The sequence below is a fragment of the Nuphar pumila genome, chromosome 16 (genome assembly GCF_984573655.1).
Source record: "Nuphar pumila chromosome 16, dmNupPumi1.hap1.1, whole genome shotgun sequence".
Classification (NCBI taxonomy): domain Eukaryota; kingdom Viridiplantae; phylum Streptophyta; class Magnoliopsida; order Nymphaeales; family Nymphaeaceae; genus Nuphar; species Nuphar pumila.
Window position 1 is genome coordinate 3,130,829 of NC_143264.1, and position 26,009 is coordinate 3,156,837.

The following is a 26,009-nucleotide window of genomic DNA, read 5'->3' on the forward strand; positions in this document are numbered from 1 at the left end:
CAAGAATGCTTGTTTACTAAGGATCAAACCTTGGATCGTGTTATTTGGATCCAAATATATGATTTTTTGAGTCATGAAATTTTAGTGCATTGTGGGCTGTTAATTTAATTTTTGAAGCCTATAAAATAATTGTTTATGTGTCACAATCATATGATTCAAAACTCATTTCCTACTAAACCAACATTGTTGATCACATCCATAAGATTTAATTCAAAAAATTAAAAAATCTAAAACCAATGATTTTCAGCTCATTCGTTCCATATAATTTGGTGCCTTCAATGGCATCAAATATTAACTCTATAAAATACAAATAACTTTAAGTGTATAATAGATAGACAGTATATATATTTTATGCAATAATTAATATAGATTACTTTACACGAGCAGGCTGGTGTTCGGCTCGTCTCGTTCAGGAATGAACCCATCTTGGTTTGGCTAAATATGAACACGATTCAAGTCACGAGCTTGATCAACTGGCAAATAAGCGTAGCCTTAACATACCCTATTTGGTTCGTTTGTTTCGTTTACCAGTCCAACTTGTGGGTGAGGCAACCCATACTTGGAACTCATTGGAAAATTTTGCTTTGACCAAATTTGACCCAAGAATGTTTTCGACATGGTTAAAATAGCAGGAATAGAGATCTAGATCATTTTTTTTTTGACGTAAAAATGTTAAATTTTGAGGGTTGAAATTTTAATATATTATAAGTCATTGATTTGACATACACACGAGACAAAGTTGATCCATGAGTAGGTTCCTTCTAAACCAAACATGTAGATCACATCTAAAATGTCAAGTGCAAAAGGTGAAAAATAAAAAAATAAAAAATTTACAGCTTTTTCGATGGGATTCCTTATCCCCATGGGTATTAAGCATTACCCCCTTAACTAAATCATATATTTGTAGACCTAACCTAGTGCAAGTCCTGTGGCTCATGGTGCAAGGGTAGATCTGACCTGTACCACTGCTAGTATTTTTGGTCTTGGACCAAAAAATGTAAAGGGTCCATTTTCATATTTGTCTTTGTTTCTCTCATGAATTTGGATCTAAAACCTAATAATCATAGAGAAGTTTATGCAAGTTTTTTATCCAATATGAGTTTAATTAATTTCACTTGGGGGTCTAACCTACGATAAGTATAGAGCAACACATGCGGCTGGTCCACACTCTTGGGGTTTACCACTTAGGGTGATTCCAATTAGGGTTTGATCCTGTTGGGGTTCCTCATTATCAAGAAAAAAAAGGTTTCTGATTCAATGGAGAAAAAACTGATTAGGAGGTAATTTTTATGCAATAATCCAAAGTTTTAACTAGCGGGGGCCGGGGCTTCGCGTGGTCGGTAGGATCTGTCAGTGCACGTCTCCTTGTGGTGGGGCATTGCAGGTTCAAAACCCAGTGATACTTTGAATAATAACTGGTGGGGTCTGCCTAACCCCAGCTTGCCATTCAAGAAATTAAAAATAACCCAAGGTTTAAGCTTGAATGCATCCTTATGCTAATGTGTCTATGGCAATTTCATATTACATATCAACCTATAACAAATTAGCAGAAAAAATAAAGAAAGATAATATTCTATCCTATATGTGCCTTATACCTCCAAGGTTCATTTTGATCACTCGTACCCTTATTTCCCAAAACGAGATCCCTAAAGTCATACATTAGACTTCGATGAACGTGTGAGTTCAAGAATTTGTAGTGTGGTTTCATAGAGTGATCTTAGTAAGGATGGGTTGCCGTGAGGCTGAGAATCCCTTGATGATTTTATAAGGAGCTATATTTTATAATTCTATTTTATAAATGCTGAAAGAAGCAACAAAGGGGTTTGGGTAATCACTAGTGGGATGGGATTTAGGTTGCCACGCAGGTGGTCTAAGTTCAAATCCCATGAATGTCACCCCTTGGAATCCTTAGGGACAAGGGTAAGCCCATGGAGTTTTATGCTGCCAGTATAGTAACCGTAAGGATAAGTCAGTGCGGCTAGATCTCTGCGCTTGGGGTGGTTTCGCCATGTAATTATTAAAAAAAATGCTGGAAGCATGTCTCTGGTGTGCTATTCCTTTCACTTTATGTAGATCCTGTCATTGTGATATTTTTACCCTAGGTGAAACGACTCTATGAGATATCTTCAACCATATTTGGTTACAAATCTAAAATTTGTTTTGGTTTTAATTTAAAATTTTACAGTAGTTCCTTGGTAAACAATTTATTATATAAGGTAAAAGAAAACTAGAATAAAGTGATGAAATTTTCCTGTATAAAAGATTGGATAAACACCGTTCCCACAGACTTAGAGAGGTGGGGCCAATCTCTCTTAACTATGGAGGATTGTGGATGATTCCTCCATGGCCTACATGATCCTAAAAAATAAGAACAACATCACACTCCAATGGTATACCCACCCTAGGATATCATTATTGCAAGTTGTTTCCATCAAATCAAATTTGACTGTCTAAATGTGATATATATGCTTTCTTTTGGCTCTGTTTCGGGAGCCCCAGATGGGGAGTTAATAAATGTTACCAGTGATGAAAAGGGTGATAGGAGTAGGGCTGGTAAACTAACCGAGCTGCTCGGGAATAGGCTTGTCACAAACTCGTTTGTGATCGATTCGTATAGTTGGTGAGTTGAGCCATGAGCAGGTAGTTTAGTTTAACTAGACGAGCCCAAACATAAGGTGTTCTGCTCAGCTCACACAGATAATATATATATATATATATATATATATATATATATATATATATATATATATATATATATATATATATATTATGTGTAATATATAAAAAGAATAATGCATAAAACATAAGTGCAATATATATATTCCATCTATGAATAACATGGAATCCTTTCACTTGAGCCAGCTCTTGTTGGGTTCATCTCATTCAAGTTCAAGCACGAGTCGAGCTCAAGATTGGCATGGTCAAACAGGAAACACGAGCCGAGCAACGAGCTCAATCCACTGGTAAATGAGCCGAGCCCCAACATGCCCTGTTCGATAGGAAGAGAGTAGATATGGTTTTTTTTCAACTGCATCAAGAAGTTGATAACTCCACTCTCATCACCCGTTTTTTCCACCGCTCCCATCGCCCACCTCATCTCATCTCTAACGCCACCAACGGCTCCCAAACGGAGCCTTGCTGCTGAAGTTGTGCATTTAAACTGTTACAACTCAACCTGTGTGTGCAGGAATTTTCAGCTATTCAAAAATCCTACTGTAAAAACACCAGAAAAGTTATGATTCAATCAGTGATATTTTTTATAAAAAGCTTGACGGAAGCGTCCGTTCTTGTCAAATCAACATGATGAATCCATCTGCTTGGTCCAAAATTAATCAAAACAATACGGCAATGATATCCCAAGAGTCTGGCCATAGGACATGATAAGGATGACGGGATTCCCTTCCTCACTTCTCTTGAGTGAGAGAGAGAAGTGTGGGGGCACAGGGTGTCCTTGGAGCACGTACATGACACGTAGTCTATACATCGGTCATTTTCAGGCAGTCCCTGTACATACAGTGTAGGTGTACGAGAGTTGGTGCGTACGAGAGAGACAAAGGCTAAAAAAAGAAAGTGGGACGGATGCCGGCCCTGCCTGCCTTGCAATTCTGTGGGCGCCTCTTGATTTTAAACTCATACACTACATTAGTTCTGGTGGGAAATTTTCAGAGAGAGAGAGAATCTATTCTCTTTCTTTTCGTTTTCCTTAAAGCTGAAGAGCACATTTATTCTCTTTTAATTTTGCTTAAAGTTTATGTGAAATGATGGTGGAGACTATCTTTCAATGCAGTGCTGCTGCTCCGAGCATCGCTTCAATGGAATTATCAATCTTTCATATTACTCTCTCTCTCTCTCTCTCTCAAGAACGGAGTCTCGCAAGAATGAGTGAGCTGTGAATGGTACGCAAGGTGGCTAGGTGTAATGTGCTTTCGTGGTTTCACCTCACCGTCACTCATCAGCTGTTGAACTTGGACCTCAGGCTGCATTCACATGCATTTTGTACAATGTGACTGTACCTCATTTGACCTCATCAAACACCCTTCTCTCTCTCTCTCTCAATGTTGCCAGAATTGGATGAGAAAAGACTAGGTGCAATGTGATCACCCTACATCTGCTGTTAGGCCCCACAGCTGACAGGTTTTATCTTAAAGATGGAGGGTGATCGGGTGCAGCATTAGACTGATCTAAATGCATATGATCCTCTCTTGAATTGGATGGTGGGTCCTTTAAATATAATTCTTCAAAATCAGCTGGATCTCTTTTTATTTTTTTGGTTTTTATAATATTTATTAGGTATTTGATGAATAGGGATTAAATGCATATTTTTTAATTTAATCGACCCATATAAGCCATCACTTGCTTTACTTGTGTATTTTCATGAATTTCTTGGTCTCTATGATTTTTTTTAAATGAAAATTATAAAAAGACCGATTCTAAATTATTCAATTCAGTTTTGAATCGGCTGAATCTCTCAATCATTTTGAAAGACAATTTGGCTCAAAAAATGATTCCAAACTGGGGAAGGAGGACATGAAATGAGGAATGAACCCTGGATGAAAGTTAAAATCAAAACCCATACCAGGATGGGCTTACTCTTGCCCCCGCCCTGCCTCCCTCTACCCTGATCCTCGTTAAAAAAATTACTATTATACTTTTATATATATTATAAAATCTTATATACAACAATAACAACAACCACGCCTTCATCCCAAAACAATTGGGGTCGGCGATATGAACCAACAAAGAAAATCATTCTGGGTTTTCCACATGAATCCTTCTCCTCCATTCATTTCTATCCAATGCCATGTCCTCGGTGAGGTTCAAAGCATTCATATCCTTTCCTATCACCTCCATTCATGTACTGGAGCATCATTATAAAATCTTATATATATATATAATATATATATATATATATATATTTTTAACCCTAACATAAATTTTTTTTTCTAATATCTTCTCTCCTAACTCTTCTTCTCCTATAGTTCTCATTTCTCTCTTTTCTTTCTTCTAACGGTGGAAGGCGGCAGCAGCGAAAGGACCAAAAAATTAGAGCTCCATGCTACCTCGCCTCCTTTAGGCCATGAATGAATGACATGAAACGGAGAATGAAATAGAGGATAGAGGTTAAAATCAAAACTCATGTAAAAATGAAGGGCAAAATTTTGAGACGGGGGGGGGGGAGGGTGAAGATCTTGTCTCCAACCCCGAATCCACTACCATCCCTAAGAGAGAAATTATCAATTCATCCAATTGTTCCTAATTGAATTGTTGCAATTATCGTGGGATAGTATCTTGGATCTTGTGGGACTTGAAGGTTTCAACTTAGGGATCATTCAACATTATCTTCCTCCCTTTTCCCCGCCTAATCCCCGCCTAATCCCCGCCCCAACCCCGCCCCGACGACTTTTCCCTGCAATATCCCCGCCCCGCCCCGCCTCATCCCCGTTTGGACCGGGGATGAAGGGTATGAAACGGGGATGGAGGCGAGGGTGGAGGATAAAATCCATCCCCGCCACGGAGGCGGGGCAGGGGTGGAGGATAAAATTTTGAGGCGGGGCAGGGGTGGAAACCTTGTCCCCCGCCCCGCCCCACTGCCATCCCTAGCCAGTTATACACTATACCGTTGGGTTTTGAACCAGCAACATCCCACAATACAAGATGACATGCACTAGCTGCTCGTTGGTTTGTATTCCTCACATTTGTTAGTGATTTCTGGTCCTCTTTCTCCTGTGAATGTGAGTGTAAATGGGGAGCCACCCAAAATTTGGTGTTATTTTCTCCTTATTTTTCTCTATTTTCGATGTGACTTTATATATTTATGTTTGTGGTTTGCATAACCCTTACAAAATTAATACTTATCATATAGTTTGTTTTATAATTAGGAGAATGACAGGTTGAAAATTTATTTTAAGAGAATATTAAATATATTAATTAATATTGAAAGGATACAACCCTCAAGAGGGAACAAGATATATATCCAAATGAGCAGTGGAATAGAAACTTATATATATGTTTTTTGAAAGGCAAGCTGGGGGTTAATCAGACCCACCCGTTATTATTAAACACACCATTGGGGTTTGAACCTGCAACATCTCACCCCAAGGAGACTTACACTGAACAGCTTTTACCAACCACGTGGAACCCCTGTTGGTTGGAATAGAAAATTATACATAAAGTAAAAAGGAGTAACAGAGCTATTGGAAGGCCTTAGTCACAAATGAATGAGGTGACATGACCTGCATCCCCAGCCCAATGTAGATGGGACTACACTTGAATTAGGGACGAATAATATACAATTGATGCTATTATAGACCAGTGGCCCAAAGCCTAGCCATAGTGTGAGGCACTTTGATGATATTATAGACCAGTGGCCCTAAGCCTAGCTAGTGTGGGGGCACTTGAGCAGTTAATTAAGGGTAGGGCTGGTAAACGAACCGAGCAGGACTCGGCTCGGTTTTAGCTAGTTACCAACTCGTTCATGATCGGTTCATATAGTTTGGTGAGTTAAGTCATGATGAGAAGCTCGTTTAGCTTAAATGAGTCGAGCCCGAACACAAGGTGTTCAGTTCGGCTAAGCTAGATAGTGATTGTATAGATAAAATAATATATATTTTTATAAATAATATATATTTTGTGTAAATATAAAAGAAAAAATACATAAAATATATATAAAAAAGAAGGATGAATGAAAAATATATACATAAAATATGAATTATTAAGTATAATTTATAAAAAGTTTTGTATATTTTCAAGTATAATATATAAAAATGTATATACATAAATAACATGGAATGTTTTTACTGGTGTTCGGCGACGAGCTCCGGAACACGAGCCGCGAGCTCAGTCCACTAGTAAACGAGTCGAGTCCTGTTCCGTTAGTTTGGCTCATTTACCAGCTCTAGTTAGGGGGCATGTAAAAATATTTGAATATTGTAATGTGTTGCAGTTGCACTTCCTTTCAGCCGTTATGAATAGTAAATTTGAAATAATTGAATAAACTAAGATAATGCATCAATGGCGTACGGGGTAACGAGGCGTTTTTGGAAAGTATAAACAAGGCTCAAGGTTCAGTGTTTTTTTAAATCTAAAGCTTAAATCATCCAAAAAATTAACTTATCTAAGAATGTTCATTTTTTTTTACAATAAATATAAGCATATGTAAACGTCGGTCTTTAATGTTTTGTAAAATCAAATACTAGTAAAAACTGAATTGCTCTAGCTTTATGTATCAATAAAATTGTCAAATATCAGTCTACATTATTATTCAATTTGAAAAAAAATGTTTACATAAAAATTGAACTCATTATGAGTGATTTTTATAAATTTTATGATACAATCATGCAAAACAAAGATCAGTAGTGCAAGAGAGCATGGAGGAAATGAAGCTAATATTTTTTTTTTATATTTTACTTTTTAAGTTTTTAATCATTGATGGTCATGAAGCTTTTATATAGTTTTGGTGGAAATTCTTAGAAATAATATCTCTTGCCACTAAATAGCACTTTATATAAAATAATATTATCTTTTGCTTAATTTTTTTTTACTCTAGAATTGGTGGTAGTTGAAGTATTGACAATTAATTTACTGTATAAAGTTATTTTTTATCAACATAAATTTTTGGTCACTTAATATTTTTTAAATCTTTATTTGAATTAAAAAAAACTTAGAAGTAACTAAATTGTACAAAGACTTTTTTTAATAAACAACTAATTTTTTAAAGGCTTTAAGCCTTTTCATAAATGCTTAAGCCTCATGTAAAAGATTAAGCCTCCTTAGGTAAGAGGCGCAAGCCTTGTATAAAGTTATTTTTTATCAACACAAATTTGTGGTCACTTAAGATTTTTTTAAATTTTTATTTGAATTTAAAAAAAAAACCTTAGAAGTACTTAAATTGTAAAAAAGACTTTTTTAATAAGCAACTATTTTTTTAAAGACTTTAAGCCTTTTCATAAATGCTTAAGCCTCATGTAAAAGACTAAGTCTCCTTAGGTAAGAGGCTTAGGTGGGAGACGAGGTCTCCACCTCTGTCCCGCCTCAAAATTCTGCCCTTCATCCTCGCATGGGTTTTGATTTTAACCTCCATCCTCATTTCATGTCCTCCATCCTTGATCCAAACGGGGTGAGGCGGGGTAGGACGCCGTTTATCTCAAGTTCACTGCCATCCTTAAAGAAGGAGGTTGAACCGTCAAAATGTCGACCGTGCAGACCAAAAGAATGAGAGGAAGAAGAGCTTACTTGAGAAGCGGCGACCCAAAGAAAGAGATGCTTGCTTTAGCTTTAAAATTACAAATTAAGAATATATATATAAGGAAATTATTAAAAGTATTTTTTGATTTTAACCTTCATCCCTGCTTTCATCTTCATTTTATGTCTTCAATTCTCGGTCCAAACTGAACCAGACAGGTCAGGACCCGTTTTTCCCAGTTCCAATGCCATCCCTATACCAATTATATACCAATGAAGCTTAGGTTTTGAAGCCCATAAAATCATGAGGCATAAAAGACATAAGCCTCAATTATAGCCTCTAAAATCCATGGTGTCAACCCATACCATCAAATTTAAATACAATTTCTAAAAGTAGGCACATAATTATAAGTGATCATTTGGCCTACAAATGGTGCCAAAGTGCCAAGTGGTGAAAAAGTGTTTCCAAGACATTGACAAAGGTGCCAAGTGGTGAAGAAGTGTGTCCAAAAAGCAACAAAGTAATCACCAACAAACTTAAATGATTTATCTGCCGTTTTAAACGGCCAAAATATCATGATATTTCAATAATATTGTGATATTATTGTTTAAACAAAACTTATTGGATACATTTGGGAAAATATTTTATTTTACTTTTTATATTTTTATTTTCAATGATCTTTTATATATGCTATTATTTCATATTTAATTTATTTTTACAGATATTTTGTTGATGATGAGAAAAACACAATTTTTTCAAATTTTCTCAAGAATTTTGCTGCCTCTGTTTAGAAATTTAAACTTTTGTGACTATGGAGCATATTTAAAACCATGGCAAGATAATAGAAACCTCTTGGATGGGGGTCGAGGGGAACTCCCATAAAGTTTTTTTCTTTTGAAACACCATTGGGTTTTGAACATGCAACCTCTCAACACAAGGTGACGTGCACTAACTGTTCTTACCAAACAATTGGAGCCCCCATTGGTAGCACCCCCATAAAGTTTTACACTATCAGAACCGCACCCATAGTGACAAATATCCCAAGAAATTTTCTGAAAGTTTAAAACTATAATTTCTAGCAAGATTTTCAAAATATCCCAAGATTTATGAAAAAACATAAATACCATGATTTAAATGCGATATTTACATTTTAAATAGCTATTTATCATGAAAAAACTGTGTATTTTATTTTTAAATAAATTTTATTAATATTTTTTTATAAAAAACTATTTTTTATATTTTTAATTAAATTTTATATTGCTGAGATTTTGCCAAAAAATGCGAGATTTATGAATTTTTTTAAAATTTCTCACGAGTTTTTGAAAATGAGAATTTGCCAATAAAAACGTTTGTCACTATGCTCGTAGGTACCACAGTCTAAGACTAGTGCAATTAGGTCTCTCATCCTGGTGGGGTTTGTTCATAACAAATGAAAAAAAAAAATTAAAACCCTTAGTTACTGCATCTTATTGCTACTGACTAAAATGTGTTTTATAAATGAGGATTTCATTTTGTATTGTCAAACTGAAACATAGTTCCTCTCTCTCTCTCTCTCTCTATATATATATATATATATATATATATATATATATCTTCTATTTTGTTAATATATGCCATGATTGGTCCATGGCATAGCATCTTTTCTTTGTTTTTTATTTCTTTTTCTTTTTTTTTTGCTTTTTGACTATTTTGTTAAGATTTGCCATATGATTGGTCCATGTTAGTGCATCTTCTCCTCTTCTTTTTTTTTTTCCTCTATTTAATTTGTCAATAATATGGCACGACTCTTCCATGTTAGTGCATCTTCTCCGGTGTAAAGGAAGAAATAAATAATTATTGGATAGTGACTTGAGTTGCCACAATAATGTTAGGGCACCAATATAAACAAAGCAACTTGCCAAGTAGGAACAGCTAGTGCACGTCACCTTGTGTTGGGACGTTGCAGGTTCAAAACTCAATGGTATATATAGTTGTATAACTGGTAAGGGTCTGCCTAACTCCTGCTTGCCTTTTCGAAAAAAAAAAAATAGTTGAGGTGCTTCATGAAACCATGGGGATTGATGGCTTATCTTATTATATCATTTTTTTAGCGTTAAAATGTATTTTAATGTTTAAAAATTTGGTATATTATAATCTGAATAATTTTTCAAGCTTCACAAAATCTTACATATACATCATAAAAACATGATCCAAAAGTGATTTAAAAACATGAACCAAAACGAATATGTAGATCACATTTTTTGACTAGGGGTTCCTTTCTCACTAGGATAGCAAACATTACACCAGATTTGGGGTCAAATGAGATAGCTGGATGATTTGGTCACACTATCATAGCTGCGAGTCTCGGGTTCGAATCCCAGAAGGGTTATTCTCCAGTTTAGCTTGCCTAAAAAAAGCAATATTTTCAAAATACTGTGATTGACATGATATTTTCCTAATACCATTGACGTTTCTTACTAATATTGCAATGCAAGAGACCACTTTGTATGCATTGAAGCCTTTGTTTGGATGTCACTCAGAATTCCTATTATCAAATCATTAGTATTAGATAAATAAAAAGGCCTTAAGAAATTTGTGGTCAAAGGCACAGCAATAAGAATGCAAGTAAAAATCTGAACTATTTCTAGACCTAGTTTTCCTTTTTTCTTTTTTCTTTTTTTCTTTTTTTCTTTTTTTTAGGGGGGGGAGGGGGGGGAGAGTACACCCAACTTCGACCTTGGGACAAGAGATGCCACCTGTAGGTTTTGAACTTGTGACTTAGTAGAAAATCCAAAAAAAGGGAAACTCTGGAGCTTTTAAGGCATCCACATCCTATAGGAATGAGATTGGAAAGCCAGTATATCCTTGATTTTTGTTTTTAAAATTTCCTACTGTAAATAAGTATACAGAAAGCTCAGGTAGTTTAGTTTCGGTATCGGGCCTGTATCGTTTGGCCAATGATTCCGGTGAATCGGTCGACTCGAGTTAATCGTTCTGAATCAGCCAAAAATTAATTTAAAAATATTACATGTCAATCAGAACGTGTTAAATCCATTAAAATAATGATTTTAAGTATTTTTTATATTTATTAAAAAAACAGCCTATACAAAGGTGAAGCCTACCTATCTTCTGCCGATACGATACGTATCGACCAATACAGCCCGATACTCTCCGATACTGACAACATTGGTTAAGACTCCTAGTGGCTTATTAAATATTGTTAAGAGAACAATTGATCTATTTAATAGTAAAATAGTCAGTCACTTGATTCCACTCTCATAGTAGAAAAAAAAGATTAAACAAATAAGACTACTAACGAGATTAACGCTATATTAAATAGGTAATTTGAAATGATAAGATCACAGCTTGGTAAGACAGTAAGAGGCATGGTCTGCTGCAAATTGGGGAGAAATTAATACTTTAACCACCACAACCCACCCAAGCTCATGAGGTCTAGCCAACAACCAACCACCAATAATGGCTTGTTATTATCTTATTGGGTAATTTACATATAGGTGCCAAACATATGACAAATACTAAACACTTTAACTTTTTAACAAATTGCATACATTTAACTCCTTAAATGTAGGGGTGGCAATTTCTGACACGACCCGCCAACCCGACCCGCCAACCTGCCTCTTAGGCAGGTTCGGGTTGGGCTTAAGCCAACCCGTTTAATAAACGGGTCGACCCGTGTAACCCGTTTATTAAACAGGTCGGGTTCGGGTTGGGGGTATGCCAACCCGCCAACCCGGCTGACCCCTTTAATAAACGGGTTAGGGGGGTGGGTCAACCCGCCAACCCGACCGGCCAACCCGCCAACCCGTCTGCCCGACCCATCAACCCGCCAACCCGACCCGCCAACCTGACCCGCGAACCTGAAAACCCGTTTACCCGACCCAACCCATTTATTAAATGGGTTGGCGGGTCGTGTCAGGTTACCCGTTTATTAAACGGGTCGGGTTCGTGTTTGCCACAGTCGACCCGTTTAATAAACGGGTCGGGTTCGGTTGAGGTATGCTGACACGCCAACCCGACCCGATTGCCACCCCTACTTAAATGACACTTTTTAACCTTTCTTTAAATTATTGTCACCTTTTTAGTTAAATTTGAAGGTAAATAAGTAACTTTAAAGGGCAATAAAAGTAATTCAGACGATCATATTGCACAGTTTCTTTAAAATGTAAGTCTTTTTTTGGTCGTATACATAGAGAAACCATCCCCAAGATCAGAGACCTAACCGCGTTGGCTCTGCCTACCATGCTTATGATCACTGATCTTACAGCATAAAACTCTGTGGGCTTACCCCTTCCCCCAAAGAGTCGTTACAAAAAAAAAGCTATGCCTTTTACATTGGATAACTAAGGAAAACAGTCTGGCTCACTGAGTTCATTGATGTAAAACGGAAAGCAGATTTAGCGACACAAAACACATAGAATCCCTGCATGTGTTACTGTTTTCTCTGTTTTGTGTTTTACACAGAAAATTGCTGCACTAGGGAGTATACTCACAGTGATTTTTTATGTTTATGTTTTACGCAAAAAAGTCGCTACACGCTTTTAGCGATTTTCTGTGTTTTGTGTGGTCCGGGTACTTTGTAAAGTACACCTAACCTAACCGCGTCTGAGGTCCTCTTTGCCCACTAGGGAGTATACTCAGCTTTGGCCTTAGAACAAGGATGCACACTCATGACATCCAGAGCCTACCAGATGAGCAGAGCCCTCATGGTTATCAACTTATGTTGGGTATTCTAAGAATGCCTGACCCACATAGAAGCTCACACTCTATACCCTAATTAGTTTGGGATGAGAATGAGTGGTTCCTCAGTTTGGATACAATTGAAGGGTCCTGTAACCTGGTCTGGATGTACCTCTAGCTAGGTCTGGATCTGACATTGATCCGGTCCAAAAACTAACTGAGATAAACCCTAGCTAGACCAACTTTCTAAAGTTTAGATGCAAATGAGCCAAGCTTTGCCCCAAAGGAGTTTGGCTTAGCAGGATGAGGCCTAGGCTGCTAGGCAGGTGATCTAGGTTCAAATTCCATGGGTATCACCTGGGCAAGCCGAAGGGTGGTGACTCTCTGGGTGTGATGGGTAAGCCCGCAGAGTTTTATGCTGCCAGGACATTGATCATAAGTATGGCAGGCAGAGCCAGCATGGTTAGGTCCCTGATGCTGAGGGTGGTTTCTTCCTGTAAATATAAAAAAAATAAATTAAGCCCAGCCTTGGTCAAGTCACAGCCAGACCCTACTAAGAATGCCAGATGAGGACTAGGTCCAAGTGAGATTCCATAGCACCGTATTCTATGACCTATAAGCCTTATATCCACTAGACACTTTTATATGCATCCTTTTTTAACTGAACTTTGAAAAAAAATCCACTTGTTTATTGAAAAATCTATAACTAGAGGGCTTAAAAATAGTAAAAATCAGATTTTTTTAATGGTTAATGCAAGTTAAAATCTAGGGCATGTGCCCCCGGAGGGGGCCACTCAATAAGGACGACTCATGAAGGTTGAAATCCATGGGCTTACAGTGAGTTTACTTGATGCCCTTTCCCATGAAAAGGGGTTCTCTTTCCTAGGAAGTAGGGCCTCTTTCCTACAAAAGGTAAAACAAACATGTCTAGGGAAAATACATGTGACCCACATAATAAATGCAAACAGCAGTTTTCTTATCAAAATGGGTTCATACCTTTTTCTTTGAGAAAACACTTTCCCTTCAAAGCGGCTCTTTCAAAGGAAAGATGCTTCCTTTGAGTGAGTGTAACAAACGGCCAGTTTTATGCTAATGAACTTGGTGAACCAAACTTTTTTTTCACATTTATAAAGACAAAAAAAAAAAGAGGTATACGATGCACATGTCTGTAATGTGCAATTTATGTGAAAGACTGTTGCTTGACATCACTATAAATTTTAAAAACTGCAGTACAATAACATAAACAAAAAGGCCCTAGATTCTAACTTCAATGCCTTGATTAATAAATATTATTATTATTAAACTTAAACAAATTTAAGTGTCATTGATATAGTATATATATCATGTGCTTGAGGATAGAAAGAAGCCAAGGTGCATGAATCAAGCACCAGGAACAAGGTTTGGTGCCTTTGGAATCTGAGTTATGCCGCATAAAATATTTAATCATATCAACTTTGGATTTGATCCTGTCTCCTAGGGTATAACCTCACCATAGGTGAAAAGATCAGATGTGATATGATTGCACAAATATTTGTGCATTAAGCACCTGATCACCCTCCATCTTGGGGACAGTCGTGTCAGTTGTGTGGCCCAAGGTCTGATGGAAAGCAATTAGGTGCTTAATGCACAAATTTTGTGCCATATGATTGCACGCGATCCCGACTCTCGCCATAACTTGGTCAAGTTGCTAGCAGGTGATTAAGCCATTAGTAAATCACCTTGCTTCAAAAGGCAATGCCTACCTTATTCTTTGCATTGGGAATCGATCCTCAACTGCCCGTCTAATAGCTGAGGTCCGTTCCAACTAAGCTAACCCCTCAAGTCGAAAATCTCAATTACAATTTTTTTTATAATATTAATTTTACATATGCCGCATATTTTTTGAAAAAAAAAATAGAGGAAAATAATAATTTGTGCTATATATGGCGAGATTTTCCAAGGCTTTGTGACATGAGTCCGAGGTTCGAATCTCGTCAAGAGGGCCAGCAGCGAGCCAACATCACAAAGAACGAAAAAGAAAAAAGAAAAATAAAAAAACAAAAAGGTGAAAAGAAAATGACGATTCTACCCTTTCTTTTGAGGAATATGAAGATAGAGAATTTTGACTGAATGACATAAATGCCCTCACAGTTTTACCAGCACGTGCCCCAATGCATCCAACGGGTTGAGAGAGGGGGTACCGTGGTTAGAAGGGTTAACTAGGGTTAGGTCCCAGTGGTAGTGGGGCGGTGGTGAGGCTCTCAAAGAGCCCTCCTCCTCTCTCTCTCTCTCTCCTATATAAAGGGAAGATGGGTAAGCCCGTTCCTCACTGTGGAGGAGGTAGTGCCGGCGGTTGAACTTGAACCGTAAAAGAACGATCCATCTTTCTTCGTCTTCTTCTTCCTTCTTTATAAGCGATTTCCCTCCCGTATCCTTCTTCTCCCAGTCTTTCACCATCTCCTTGAGCAGGAGAGTCTGCATCTCTAATAAGGTATGGTCTGTTCTCTCTTTCTCTCTCTCTCTCGTGCAATTTCTTTCATGTTTTTGCATTTAAATCTCATCGGAAAGGGACTTTGCTCTGTTGCGTGATAAAAATTGTAATCTATGTCGTTTCCTACTTTTAATGGCTTTAATGCTGAGATTTTCTTGCAATTAATTCGCGAAGAAACAGAGATTTTTTCTCTTTCCGATCGGGATATGCTGAAGTTTTGACCCAGAGGAGAGTGTCTTTTTCCGCATTTCAGCAAATCGCTTCTCGATCGTGCTAGCCTTTGTTGATTTAAAATGAGATTTCTCTCTCTCTCTCTCTCTCTCTCTCTCTCTCTATATATATATATATATATATATATATATATATATATTCCTCTTCAAAGAAAAAAAAAAGAGAGGAAAGAAAGAGAAAAAGGAAACCGGAGGTTAGGCCTGAAAGCTGTTTCCGGTAGTTTTCTTCCATTTCGATTTCGTACACCCGATTCGGAAGCAAATGCGCGATTTGGTTCAGGTTTTCTTGTTTTCCGACTTCTCTTTTCTCTTTTAGCGTTTTTTGCTTTCCTAATCGCGGATGAGGTGAGATCTCGTTTTCGGATGCCGTACGTCGGCTGTGGACGGCTTGCCGGCTCCACGGTTCTCATCCGGATGCATCCGCTCTCTCTTAACCAAATTTAATTATGGAGACTCGAGCTCCGCAACCTAACGTCCAGAATTTCATACTGTAATATCGTCTCTCTCTCTCTCTCTCTGTTTTTTTCTGTTTACCGACTGTGAACTAAGTCAGCTTTTTCTTCTTTCTTTCGTCTGAAATTTACATTTATTCTGGATTTCTTTTTCATCTTTAGAGCCAGAATTTTCTTTCCTCGAATATCGAGCATTTATCATATAAAGATTGGTTGAAGATATTTGGTTTCAAGCTCCTGTTTTGAAATCATGATTTTATGAGTTCATCCGCCATTCTCTTTGAGTCTACGATCAGGTTGAATTCCGAAGATTAAAAGTCTTTCATTAAGGGAGATTCTTTGAGTTAACAAGGCTACTGTCAGCCTTAATTTTCGAATTTTGGAAATTTGAAATTGCGTTTTCCTGATATTATTTATTTTTTCCTTTTCTGATTTTTCTTAAATTCCAGCTTTTTCCTTTATTTTTTCCTTTTCTGATTTCCAGTTTTTGACTCGAAGGAAATATCGGAAGATTCTACATTATCTATTGTTCCAGTTTTTTATCCAAAAGTTAAGCGTGTTTTTGTAAACTGGAATTTCTGGAAATTGAGCTCCATTATCTATTGTTTTCCTTTTTTCGGTTTTCGAGGAACGGCCGAATTTCTTTTTCCCTTTTCTCTGTCCTCTGCATCATCATCATCATCATCATCATCAATTTTCTCGTTAATTTAATTGCTAATTTCTTTCGGTTTTATTATTGACCCTAAGCCCCTTTTTTACGTGTAGGCCTTTGAAGTTTGGCTAAGTTACGTCTAACCGCCTGAATTTATAATAATAATAACAATATAATAATATTCTAGGGTTGGCCTTCGTGTTCTTGAATTGAATTTTCGGATTTTATTTCCGTATTAGTCATGATATTTTCTGCTTTTTTTTCCTGATTTAACTTTGTTTTGCCATCTTTCTCTTAATGCAGTGGTTAGCTCTCTCTCTCTCTCTCTCTCTCTCTGCGTCACTGTGTGGGTGTGTTTGCATGTTTGATACAGCTCCCTAGTTTTTGCGTAAAATGGCGTTGTAACAAAATTGAGATTCACGCTCTGAAACGGTCCTTCCAAGTTCAACATCGAGGTTTTCTTTTTCGTGTTGCCCAAGTTATGGTCTAAGATAAGGTAGTCAGGTTTGACACTCTTCGTCATCCACGGGAGGGATTTTGTCTTTAACTTATTGAGAATCTGCCAGCAGCACTAGCCTTTAATTTTGGAGACGGGCTGGCGTCTTAGAACACGACAGGAAGGTGCTCTTTTTTGACCGAATGAAAATGTTTCCAACAGTAAGGCGGGACCCGGGTGCGTGGGGGTAGTGCTGCTCCCTCCTTTTGAAGTCTTTGGCTTGGTAGTCGCCCAGATTAATGTTTGCCACTGTCCACGTTGCTCTCTGGTTCATTTATTGCGTGTTTGGGTTTCACGCGTAAGCCGAAACCCAGCATAGTTCCTGCGGGTGAGATTTTAGGTGTAAATCCCCATGAACCCTGGATAAATATGAAACCCTGGATAAACGAAAACCATAACACAAGCCAATATTTTTCTGTGTTCTCATGATTTTAGGTATAAATGCAGCATTCATGGAACTCCCAATTGGACACAGAGGGACTTAACTTCTTTCTTATTGTTGTTGTTTGGTTGGTTGGTTGGTTGGTTTTAGATCCATAGCTGCGGCAAAAATGGGGCTCTCAAGCCTCCCTGCGCCCTCAGAAGGTGTCCTCTCTGTGATCCTCATGAACACGGCTCTATCCATCGCCATCTTCAAAGAGATTCTCAGATCCATCCTCCAAATTATAGGAATCAAGCTGGACCCAATGTTTTCTGAATCCGGCGAAGATATCCCCTCCGGACCGATTGCCGTGGACTCATTCCCGTCTTTTGCCGAAGACGTCCGGTACCGGATCCCCACGGTCCTGTTCAAGTCCATCAGTTGCATGCAGGACACAGAGTGCGCTGTGTGCTTGACGCGGTTCGAGCCGGAGTCGGAGGTTAGCCGGCTTTCGTGCGGCCATTTCTTCCACAAGTCTTGCTTCGACAAGTGGCTAGACTATTGGCACAACACCTGTCCGCTCTGTAGATCTTCATTGATGCCGGAAGAGGAAGTTTGGTAATGATGCTGAGAAACACCATGCTACCATGCAGGATCCATCACAACAACGACCATACTTTTGCAGAGGAGAGCAGGAAGTGAAAGAGACGATATGAGATGGCATGTGACCACACAAGGAGCATTACCAAATTAGGTTAGTTGGTGACTGTACAAAGATGTTACTATACATAAAAGGATGAGATGATACTCTCCCACTTTTGTGTATAAGTTCATCTATGTGTTGTGTGGTCTTCACTCTTACTGTGTCATACCATATGCTATCCACGTAACGAGAGTTGTTTCATTGCCTTCTGTTAGGTTTGTACATATTTATATGCCTTGGTATATGAATAGAATGTCTTTCACATTTTTATTGAGAATTTAGATGTGGGATTGGAGAATGGTTTTTTATGCTTGTGTAACTGAATGTGTTTCTCACATCTCACTGAGAACTGACTCGAGTAAGGAAGATGATGCATGTATTGGTTTTGTAAACAATAAATGATGGGGATAGATCTGCTGATTGCCTCCACACTAAATTTGCAAGGACCATTGTCTAATTGGTTGGTCTTTTATGAGCTTAAGCGGTACGTTTGGATTATCTTCGATAATAGGTCTATTGTTTTAAATCTTTCTTTTAATATTTTACCCTATCTGCCAAACTTTTTGGTTTTTATAATGTCACCAAAGACAAATTCTTTGTTAGGTAAAGGTCCTAAGATTAACCATACTCTTAAGGGTTAAGGTCATATGGTCTTGTGCATTATGGACAAAGGATTTAAAGCGTAACGGAACGGAACTTCTTGGGGGCATGGTTACCATTAGAATTTATTTATTTATTTTGAAAGGCAAGCTGGGGTTAGGCAGACCCCCCAGTTATGCAATTATATTGGGTTTTGAACCTGCAACATCCCAACGCAAGGTGACGTGCACTAGCTGCTCCTACCAGACAAGCGGACCGCCGGTTGGTGGTAGCATTAAAAATTGGTAAGCAGGAATTCTCTTAGGACTCATTTTCAAAGGATGTGACTATAGAGTTTCATGACCATTTTGCCACTGAGTAATACAAGACATCTAAATTGCATAAATTACAAAGTGACCATGTGCAACGAATTTATTCTGCTACAAGGTAGGCGATCTGACATTGTAAAGCAATGAATAAATAAATAAGATATTATTACATGATTAATGTTTCTTTCATTGTGATGGTGAGTGATGCTAATTTTCTTCTCTCATCTTTGTCAAGAGCTACATTGCCATAGTTGTAGGGAACAATCTGTCCAAGAGAGTGTATATGCCTCCACTAAGTAGTAGCGATCCGCTGCCAAAGAAACACGGAGTATTGATTACAAAATTGACATCTGAACAGCCACAGCTTATAGAATGGATTACAGTTCGTCTGTTTGTGCAACAGAAAATTCGCTGGTATAATTCCATATTGAACGTTATATACAAGGGATAGAACTGGTCCATTCCATGCTAGAAATCGTTCATACTGTATACAAATTTGCCGTTTCTGGTACCCTTTTTCATATATCTGACCCTGCACGTGTTCGGCATGGTCCATTTTTTAAGAATCAGCACTTGGATTGTGCTTTTCGGTGAAAAATGTTTTTGTTTTGAGGCTTGAATATCTACAAAAGTTAAGTTTTATGGTGATGATTTTCGAGCCGTAAAAAAAAAAAATCTGATTGTGCCTTAATTGGACGATCAATTTACTTGGAGGTACAATTTGTGCAACAGCCCTTCCTGCCTGATAGAGAAGGATCTCATGATCCTGAACAGGTCTTACCTGGGATCGGAAAGACCAAGTTGAAAAACCACGAGATGAGGACTTGGCACCTCCTCGCCTATTAAAATCGGAACTTGTAGAACTTGTATTTTTTCAGTAATATGTTCAGTAGAAGGCCTTTTGGGCCTGACAAATTTAGCCTAGTTCATCTAACTCTGGCTAATCACTTCGATGGATTCAGATGCACTCATCTGATCCAAGCCCGATTGATTAACATGAAGGGCTACTTTATGAAAGCCTTTCCTGGTTGCCCAGTCTATGTGCCGTTAATCTGGTTCGATTTTGGGCTGTGTACCAGGCAGTGCTATGTCCCAAAGAAATAGCTGGCAGAGCACATACCTCACTGGGTTGATCCATGCCGAGAACTTGCGGAAAGAGAGTAAGCTCTGCAACCAATTACAGAATATTAGCAAAATGAAAGTCACTATATGTAAATGTCATAGAAATATTCAGGACAATCTGAAGTCAAGACTTTGTGGGATTACTAGCCATGGTCCTAACATTATAAAAGAAACAATATCCAGGAGTTACACCAGGTAACCCAGTCACTGATCAACTAAGCTGACAACTTAAACACTCCATAATGGATGGAGAAACAAGAACCAAAACGAAAAAGAAGATAAGCTCAGGTTGGGCTATAGACCAATGTAAGCGGATTGATGGGCATGGTGAGCTCGTACATGGAGTCTTGGTCCAAATGCCAAAAAGCTTAACAGAAAGCGAGTCCAAGTAACTGAACACAGAAGCTAGAAAAAGAAACTTTCAGCAAGGTTGATGACAGGCCAAGCATGTCAAGAGTTCACCATGCCCATCACGCTAAGAGTCTAAGACTCTAGATCCAGGACCAGCAGCTTCATTTATCCAATAACGACCCCAAATAAAAAGTTAGGTAGTTCAGTTTTCTCAAGTCAAAATGCAGAATGATTTGATGCGATTTTTGGAAGCAGTGATTATGTTACCTTACCGGACTTATGCCATGTCTAGAGACAGATCCTATTAAGACTTATTTTTGGAAGCAGTGATTTTAATTGTTGAAATATGTAACGTCCTTTAATAATTCAATCTGAATGAGCAAGCAGACTAGAGTGACATGTACATTCAGTTCCATATTAAAAGTTTGTTTCCAATCGTTATATGTGCACTTCAGATCACCACACACCTCCATTACATGGTTATCGTCACTACACCAGCAGCACCAGTAGCCTATGCTCCACCACCGTTTGTACCATCATCACCGACACCCACTCCACCTATATGTCCATTAGCACCATGATAAGTGTCTGACACCTACCGATATTAACCTTAGGAATACATTAACCATCAGAAACTCATCCACAAACATTGCTAATCACCTACCACCATCATTATAGCCATTATTTCCATAGACCAACCAGTCATTATAGCCATTATTTCCATAGACCAACCACCATCACTGGTTGTTTAGAAGCCAGAGCCATCTAAACTGTCCTTGTGTCCCTTTCACCAAGAATAAGCCTACATGGCATACCCACTGCCTGCAACCACCTACCATTATCAGGATAATTAAAGCTTACCATTGCTACTACCAACCACTAGCACCACCATTTCAATTTTGTGTCAAAACTAACTAAGTTTTTTCCCTCTTTTTTCTATTTCCCTAAGTTTATGGGTTTCTTGTCTCTCCTATAAGTTAAGTCCCATATTAAAAGTTGCATGAACTTTTCTGTCCTTATTTAGAGGTGGCGTCTTATTTAGGGGTGGTGCCTTGAAGGGCAAAGCCCTCAAGGGCATTAGATCTTGGGCTTGTGCGTCTCTTTATCCTTGCACCTTTGTGACCCTTGACCCTTGGGGTTTAAGTTTGGTCATGGATCTATCTTTTTAGTACTTGCGACAGATTTAGCCACCCATACCTATTGATCATTAACCTTTGACTCAATCAAGGTCGTATCTGTCCTTTTTTGGTGCCCTTATTGGGCTAGCAGTTTAGGGCCTTTAGGCATTCTACTCTCTCATCTCATTCTCTCCCCTCTTCTACTCTCTCTCATAAGTACTCTCTTCTCTCCAAAGAGCTCTGCTCTTTCTCCTCTTTTGGTTTTCGAGGTTCGAGTACAATTCAACCCCATTCTTGAGATCCAAATTCGATTGCAGCTCAGATTCAAGTCCAATCACTAATCGGATTCAGATCTATTTGCTATTCAAGTCTAGATCTAGTTGCTATTTAGATACAAATTCAATTGTTGTTAAGATCCAAATCCAAGTATTGTTCTGATTCATACCAACTTGCAATTTAGATTCATACCCATATTTGAACTCAGGATCCATACCCAATTCGAACCTATATCATCCCATCCAAATCAAGAGGTTATTTAAGGTAGTTTGTGTCGAAGTTATCGGTCTCACACAGTGCAAGGTATGGACCAATTTTTAGCAAGTATGCGAAGACTCGGTTGTATCCTGGGAGCATAGTTGCACGAGTACCCATTGTATCGAGGACTTGATCCTAAGTGAGGCAACTATTACTTGAAATATGGTGTGTGTATAAGCGTGCCTTCGAGCATACCTGGTTTAAGCTTAGTTGCCTCACCCACAAAGTTAAGCAAAAAATTTCAACAATTTTCAAGCGATAGTTTTGTATACGACGGCTGTGAAGATTGAAAACCAGGAGCTGCCCAAGTTATACCAGTTCGATGGTACTAATTTCAAACGATAACCACAAAAGGTGTTCATCTTCCTCACTATTGCAAATATGGTATACATGCACATGGAGAACTGTCCTGAAGAACAAGAAGATGAAACTATTGCTGAAAATTGTAAGAGACGAAAGTGAAAACAAGATAACTTCGTGTGTCGCATACACATACTTAATGCACTCTCCGACACCTTGTTCGACCTCTACTCGAAAGTCAAGTCACTATGACAAAGAAGCTGTGGGAAGCCCTTAAAAGTAAATACAACGGAGGATGCAAGAAATCATAAGTTTTTGGTTAATAAGTATATAGATTTCAAATTCTTCAATGATAAGTCACTACTACCTCAAGTCTATGAGATAAAGATCTTGACTAATTAAATCAAGTCTAAAGGTATGAACCTTGACGAATCATTTTACGTAGCTGCAATCATTGGTAGATTACTCATGTCTTAAAAAGATTATCGAAATAAATTAAAATATAAGAATGAAGAGTTTACTTTACAATAACTTCTTCAGCATCTTAAAATCGACGAGAAAGATCGATCTCAAGATGAAAGATAAAGTAAAAGAAGTTCATGATAAGACAAACATGGTTGAACGCAAACTAAAGTTCAAACCCAAAATTAGGAACAAGAATAAGAAATCCAAGTTCATTGCTAAAAAGAGAAATTTAGTTTTCTGATATACTTGTAGTAAACCAGGTCACTATACCCGACACAGGAAGAAATTTTAAGGTAATAAAGCTAGTAAACCCGATGATGACCTATTGGTTATAGTTAGTGAGATATTCATGATTAATTAGGATAAACGGTGGTACGTGGATTATGGATCAATGATTCATTCATGCAATAATAGAAGTATGTTCAAAACATACGAAACTCTAGGGGAAAGACTGTAAGATCTATATAAGAGACAAATATGAAGCTAAGGTTCATGAAAAAAGAAGTGTGAAACTTCATTTCACCTTCGAGAAATGCTTAACCCTCCTAAATGTTTATCATGTACCTATCGTCACGAAAAATCTTTCGTCTGCTTATCTGCTTACAACTCATGATTTCAAAGTTGTAATGGAATATGATAGTATTATATTGTCGAAGAACCATAAGTTTGTAAGCAAAGGTTACGTGACCAATGAGTTGTTCATGCTCAATTTGATTAATAAAGTTGATTTTGCTTTTGTTTATATGTTTGACTCATATGATTTATGGTATGTTAGATTAGGATATGTAAATTATAAGTCTTTGAGAAGCATGGGTAACTTAAGACTTATTCCTAAATGCAAAACTAAATATGTTAAAATAATGTGATGTTTATATTCAAGTGAGGTTTGCGAAAAAGTTATTTCAAAGTGTTGAAAGAACTTTCAAACTATTAGATTTAATACACAATGATGTATGTGATCTGAAAAATACTCCAACTCGTGTGGGTAACCATTATTTTATATTCTTTATTGACGATTTCTCAAAATATGCTTATGTTTATCTTATAAAAACAAAAAATGAATCATTTAAAAAATTTAAGATTTTTAAAAGCTTAGGTTAGAAACTTTCATAATTGTAAAATAAAGAGGTGGTGAATATATATTAAATGAGTTCATTAAATTTTGTGAAAATCATAGAATACATAGACAAAATATTGGTTTATATACTTCTCAACATAATGGTGTATAATGGTCTAGTTGAATGTCAAAATATGACTCCAATAGATATGGTTAATTCAATGCTTATTAGTTATGGTATAGATTATAATCTATGGGGTGATGCATTGCTTAGTTCATGTCATATCTTAAATAAAGTTACACATTTTAAGTCAAACAATGCACTGTATGAACTTTGAAAAAATAGAAAACCAAATTTAAATTATTTAAAAATTTAGGGTTGTATTGCTTATGTAAAGCTTACTGAACCAAAATTAACAAAACTTGTTCAAAAAAACAAAACATCATCTTTATTGGATATTATCAAAATAGTAAGACATATAGATTTATAGATATCGAAACCAAAGAGATTTTAAAATCTATACAAACCGAATTTAGAGAAGATTTTAACTTTAAAATCACTTGCTCTAAAAGTCATTGAAAACAATCCAAGGAAAAAAAATTGTAAGCCTGAAAATCCTGAAATTCGAAAAAAGTAAAAGGTCAACAAAACCAAAAGATTTGGGTCCAGATTTTCATCTTTATATGATAGAGAGATAGATACCTTGTTTCTTCTTCGAAAGCTATGAACTCTCCTGACGCCCCTTCTTAGAAAGAGGCTATAGAGTGAATTAGATTCTATTATGGAAAATAAAACTTGGATTTTAATTTATTTATCCCTTGGCTCTAAACCCTTGGAATGCAAATGAATTTTTAAGAGAAAAATTTGAACCAATGGCTCTATTAAAAAATTTAAAGCAAGGCTTTAAACAATAACTTGGACTTTATTATTTTGATAGCTATACTCCTGCAAATAGGATTGCATCTATTAGAACTATAGTTGCTTTGACATCAATTTACAAACTTGAAATTCACCAAATAAATGTTAAAACTGTTTTTTTGAATGGTATCTTAGAAGAAGAAATTCATATAGAACAACCTGAAGGTTATATCACACCAAGTCAAGAAAAGAAAGTTTGCAAGTTGGTAAGGTCATTGTCTATGTCACATGGACTCTTTTAATAGGGCACCGCACCCGCACCCAGGTGGGTGCAACACTTGGACATAGCTTCCTTTGTGTTAGGTGAAGTCAACCACACTGAGGTCCATTTCTATCCAAAAGTATATTCAATTAACCCTAATCAAGTCCATTTTTATCTATATTATATATATATACATAAATGCACACAAATACACATAGCGTTAACTTAAAACTATTAAAAATTATATATATATATATATATATATCCTTCCCGGACCCAAGTTTTTTTTAAGTGTCGCATCACCGCATTCGCACCTGCACCCGCACCCACATCTGCACCTAGGGGTGGCAATCGGGTCGGGTCGACAAGTTGGTGGGTCGGGTTAATGGGTTGGTGGGTCAGAATACCTCAACACGAACATGACTCGTTTATTAAACAGGTCGGATGTGGCAAACACAAACACGACCCATTTATTAAACGGGTAACCCGACACAACACGGTTAACCCATTTAATAAATGGGTCGGGTCGACACGATTACACGACACGGCAACCCATTTATTAAACGGATCGACCCGATAACATAGACACGATAACCGCACAGGCGCACACCACCACTGGAGAGGAGAGGTCTCGAGCTCTCGGCTGCGGATGGGTAGGAAGGAGTTAGGTGGGTGACTAAAGTGTAAAGTTAGGAGTTAGGGTTAGATAAGTTAATATATATATAAACGGGTTGCGGGTTGACAGGTTCGTGTAGACGGGTTGACCCGCCCGCCTAACCCGTTTATTAAACGGGTCAAACGGGTTGGCAT

At 37.4% G+C, this 26,009-nt stretch overlaps 2 protein-coding genes across 2 annotated transcripts in view; one reads left to right on the top strand and one right to left on the bottom strand.

The window, feature by feature from the left end:
* The first annotated feature begins 15,188 nt into the window (after positions 1–15,188).
* LOC149812685 (putative E3 ubiquitin-protein ligase XERICO) lies at positions 15,189–18,218 on the top strand. The gene is made up of 2 exons (XM_089992075.1): positions 15,189–15,329; positions 17,692–18,218. The coding sequence occupies exon 2, from the start codon at positions 17,711–17,713 to the stop codon at positions 18,140–18,142; it is 432 nt and encodes a 143-aa protein (XP_089848201.1). The 5' UTR covers positions 15,189–15,329; positions 17,692–17,710; the 3' UTR covers positions 18,143–18,218.
* Positions 18,219–19,142: 924 nt separating this feature from the next.
* CCDA (cytochrome c biogenesis protein family) overlaps positions 19,143–26,009 on the bottom strand; it is a 40,692-nt gene continuing 33,825 nt past the window's right edge. The window contains exons 12-13 of the mRNA XM_089992076.1: positions 20,252–20,298; positions 19,143–19,441 (exon numbers count right to left, since the gene is read on the bottom strand). Coding sequence (XP_089848202.1) covers positions 19,369–19,441; positions 20,252–20,298 — 120 coding nt within the window. The 3' untranslated portion in view covers positions 19,143–19,368. The remainder of the gene's footprint in view (positions 19,442–20,251; positions 20,299–26,009) is intronic.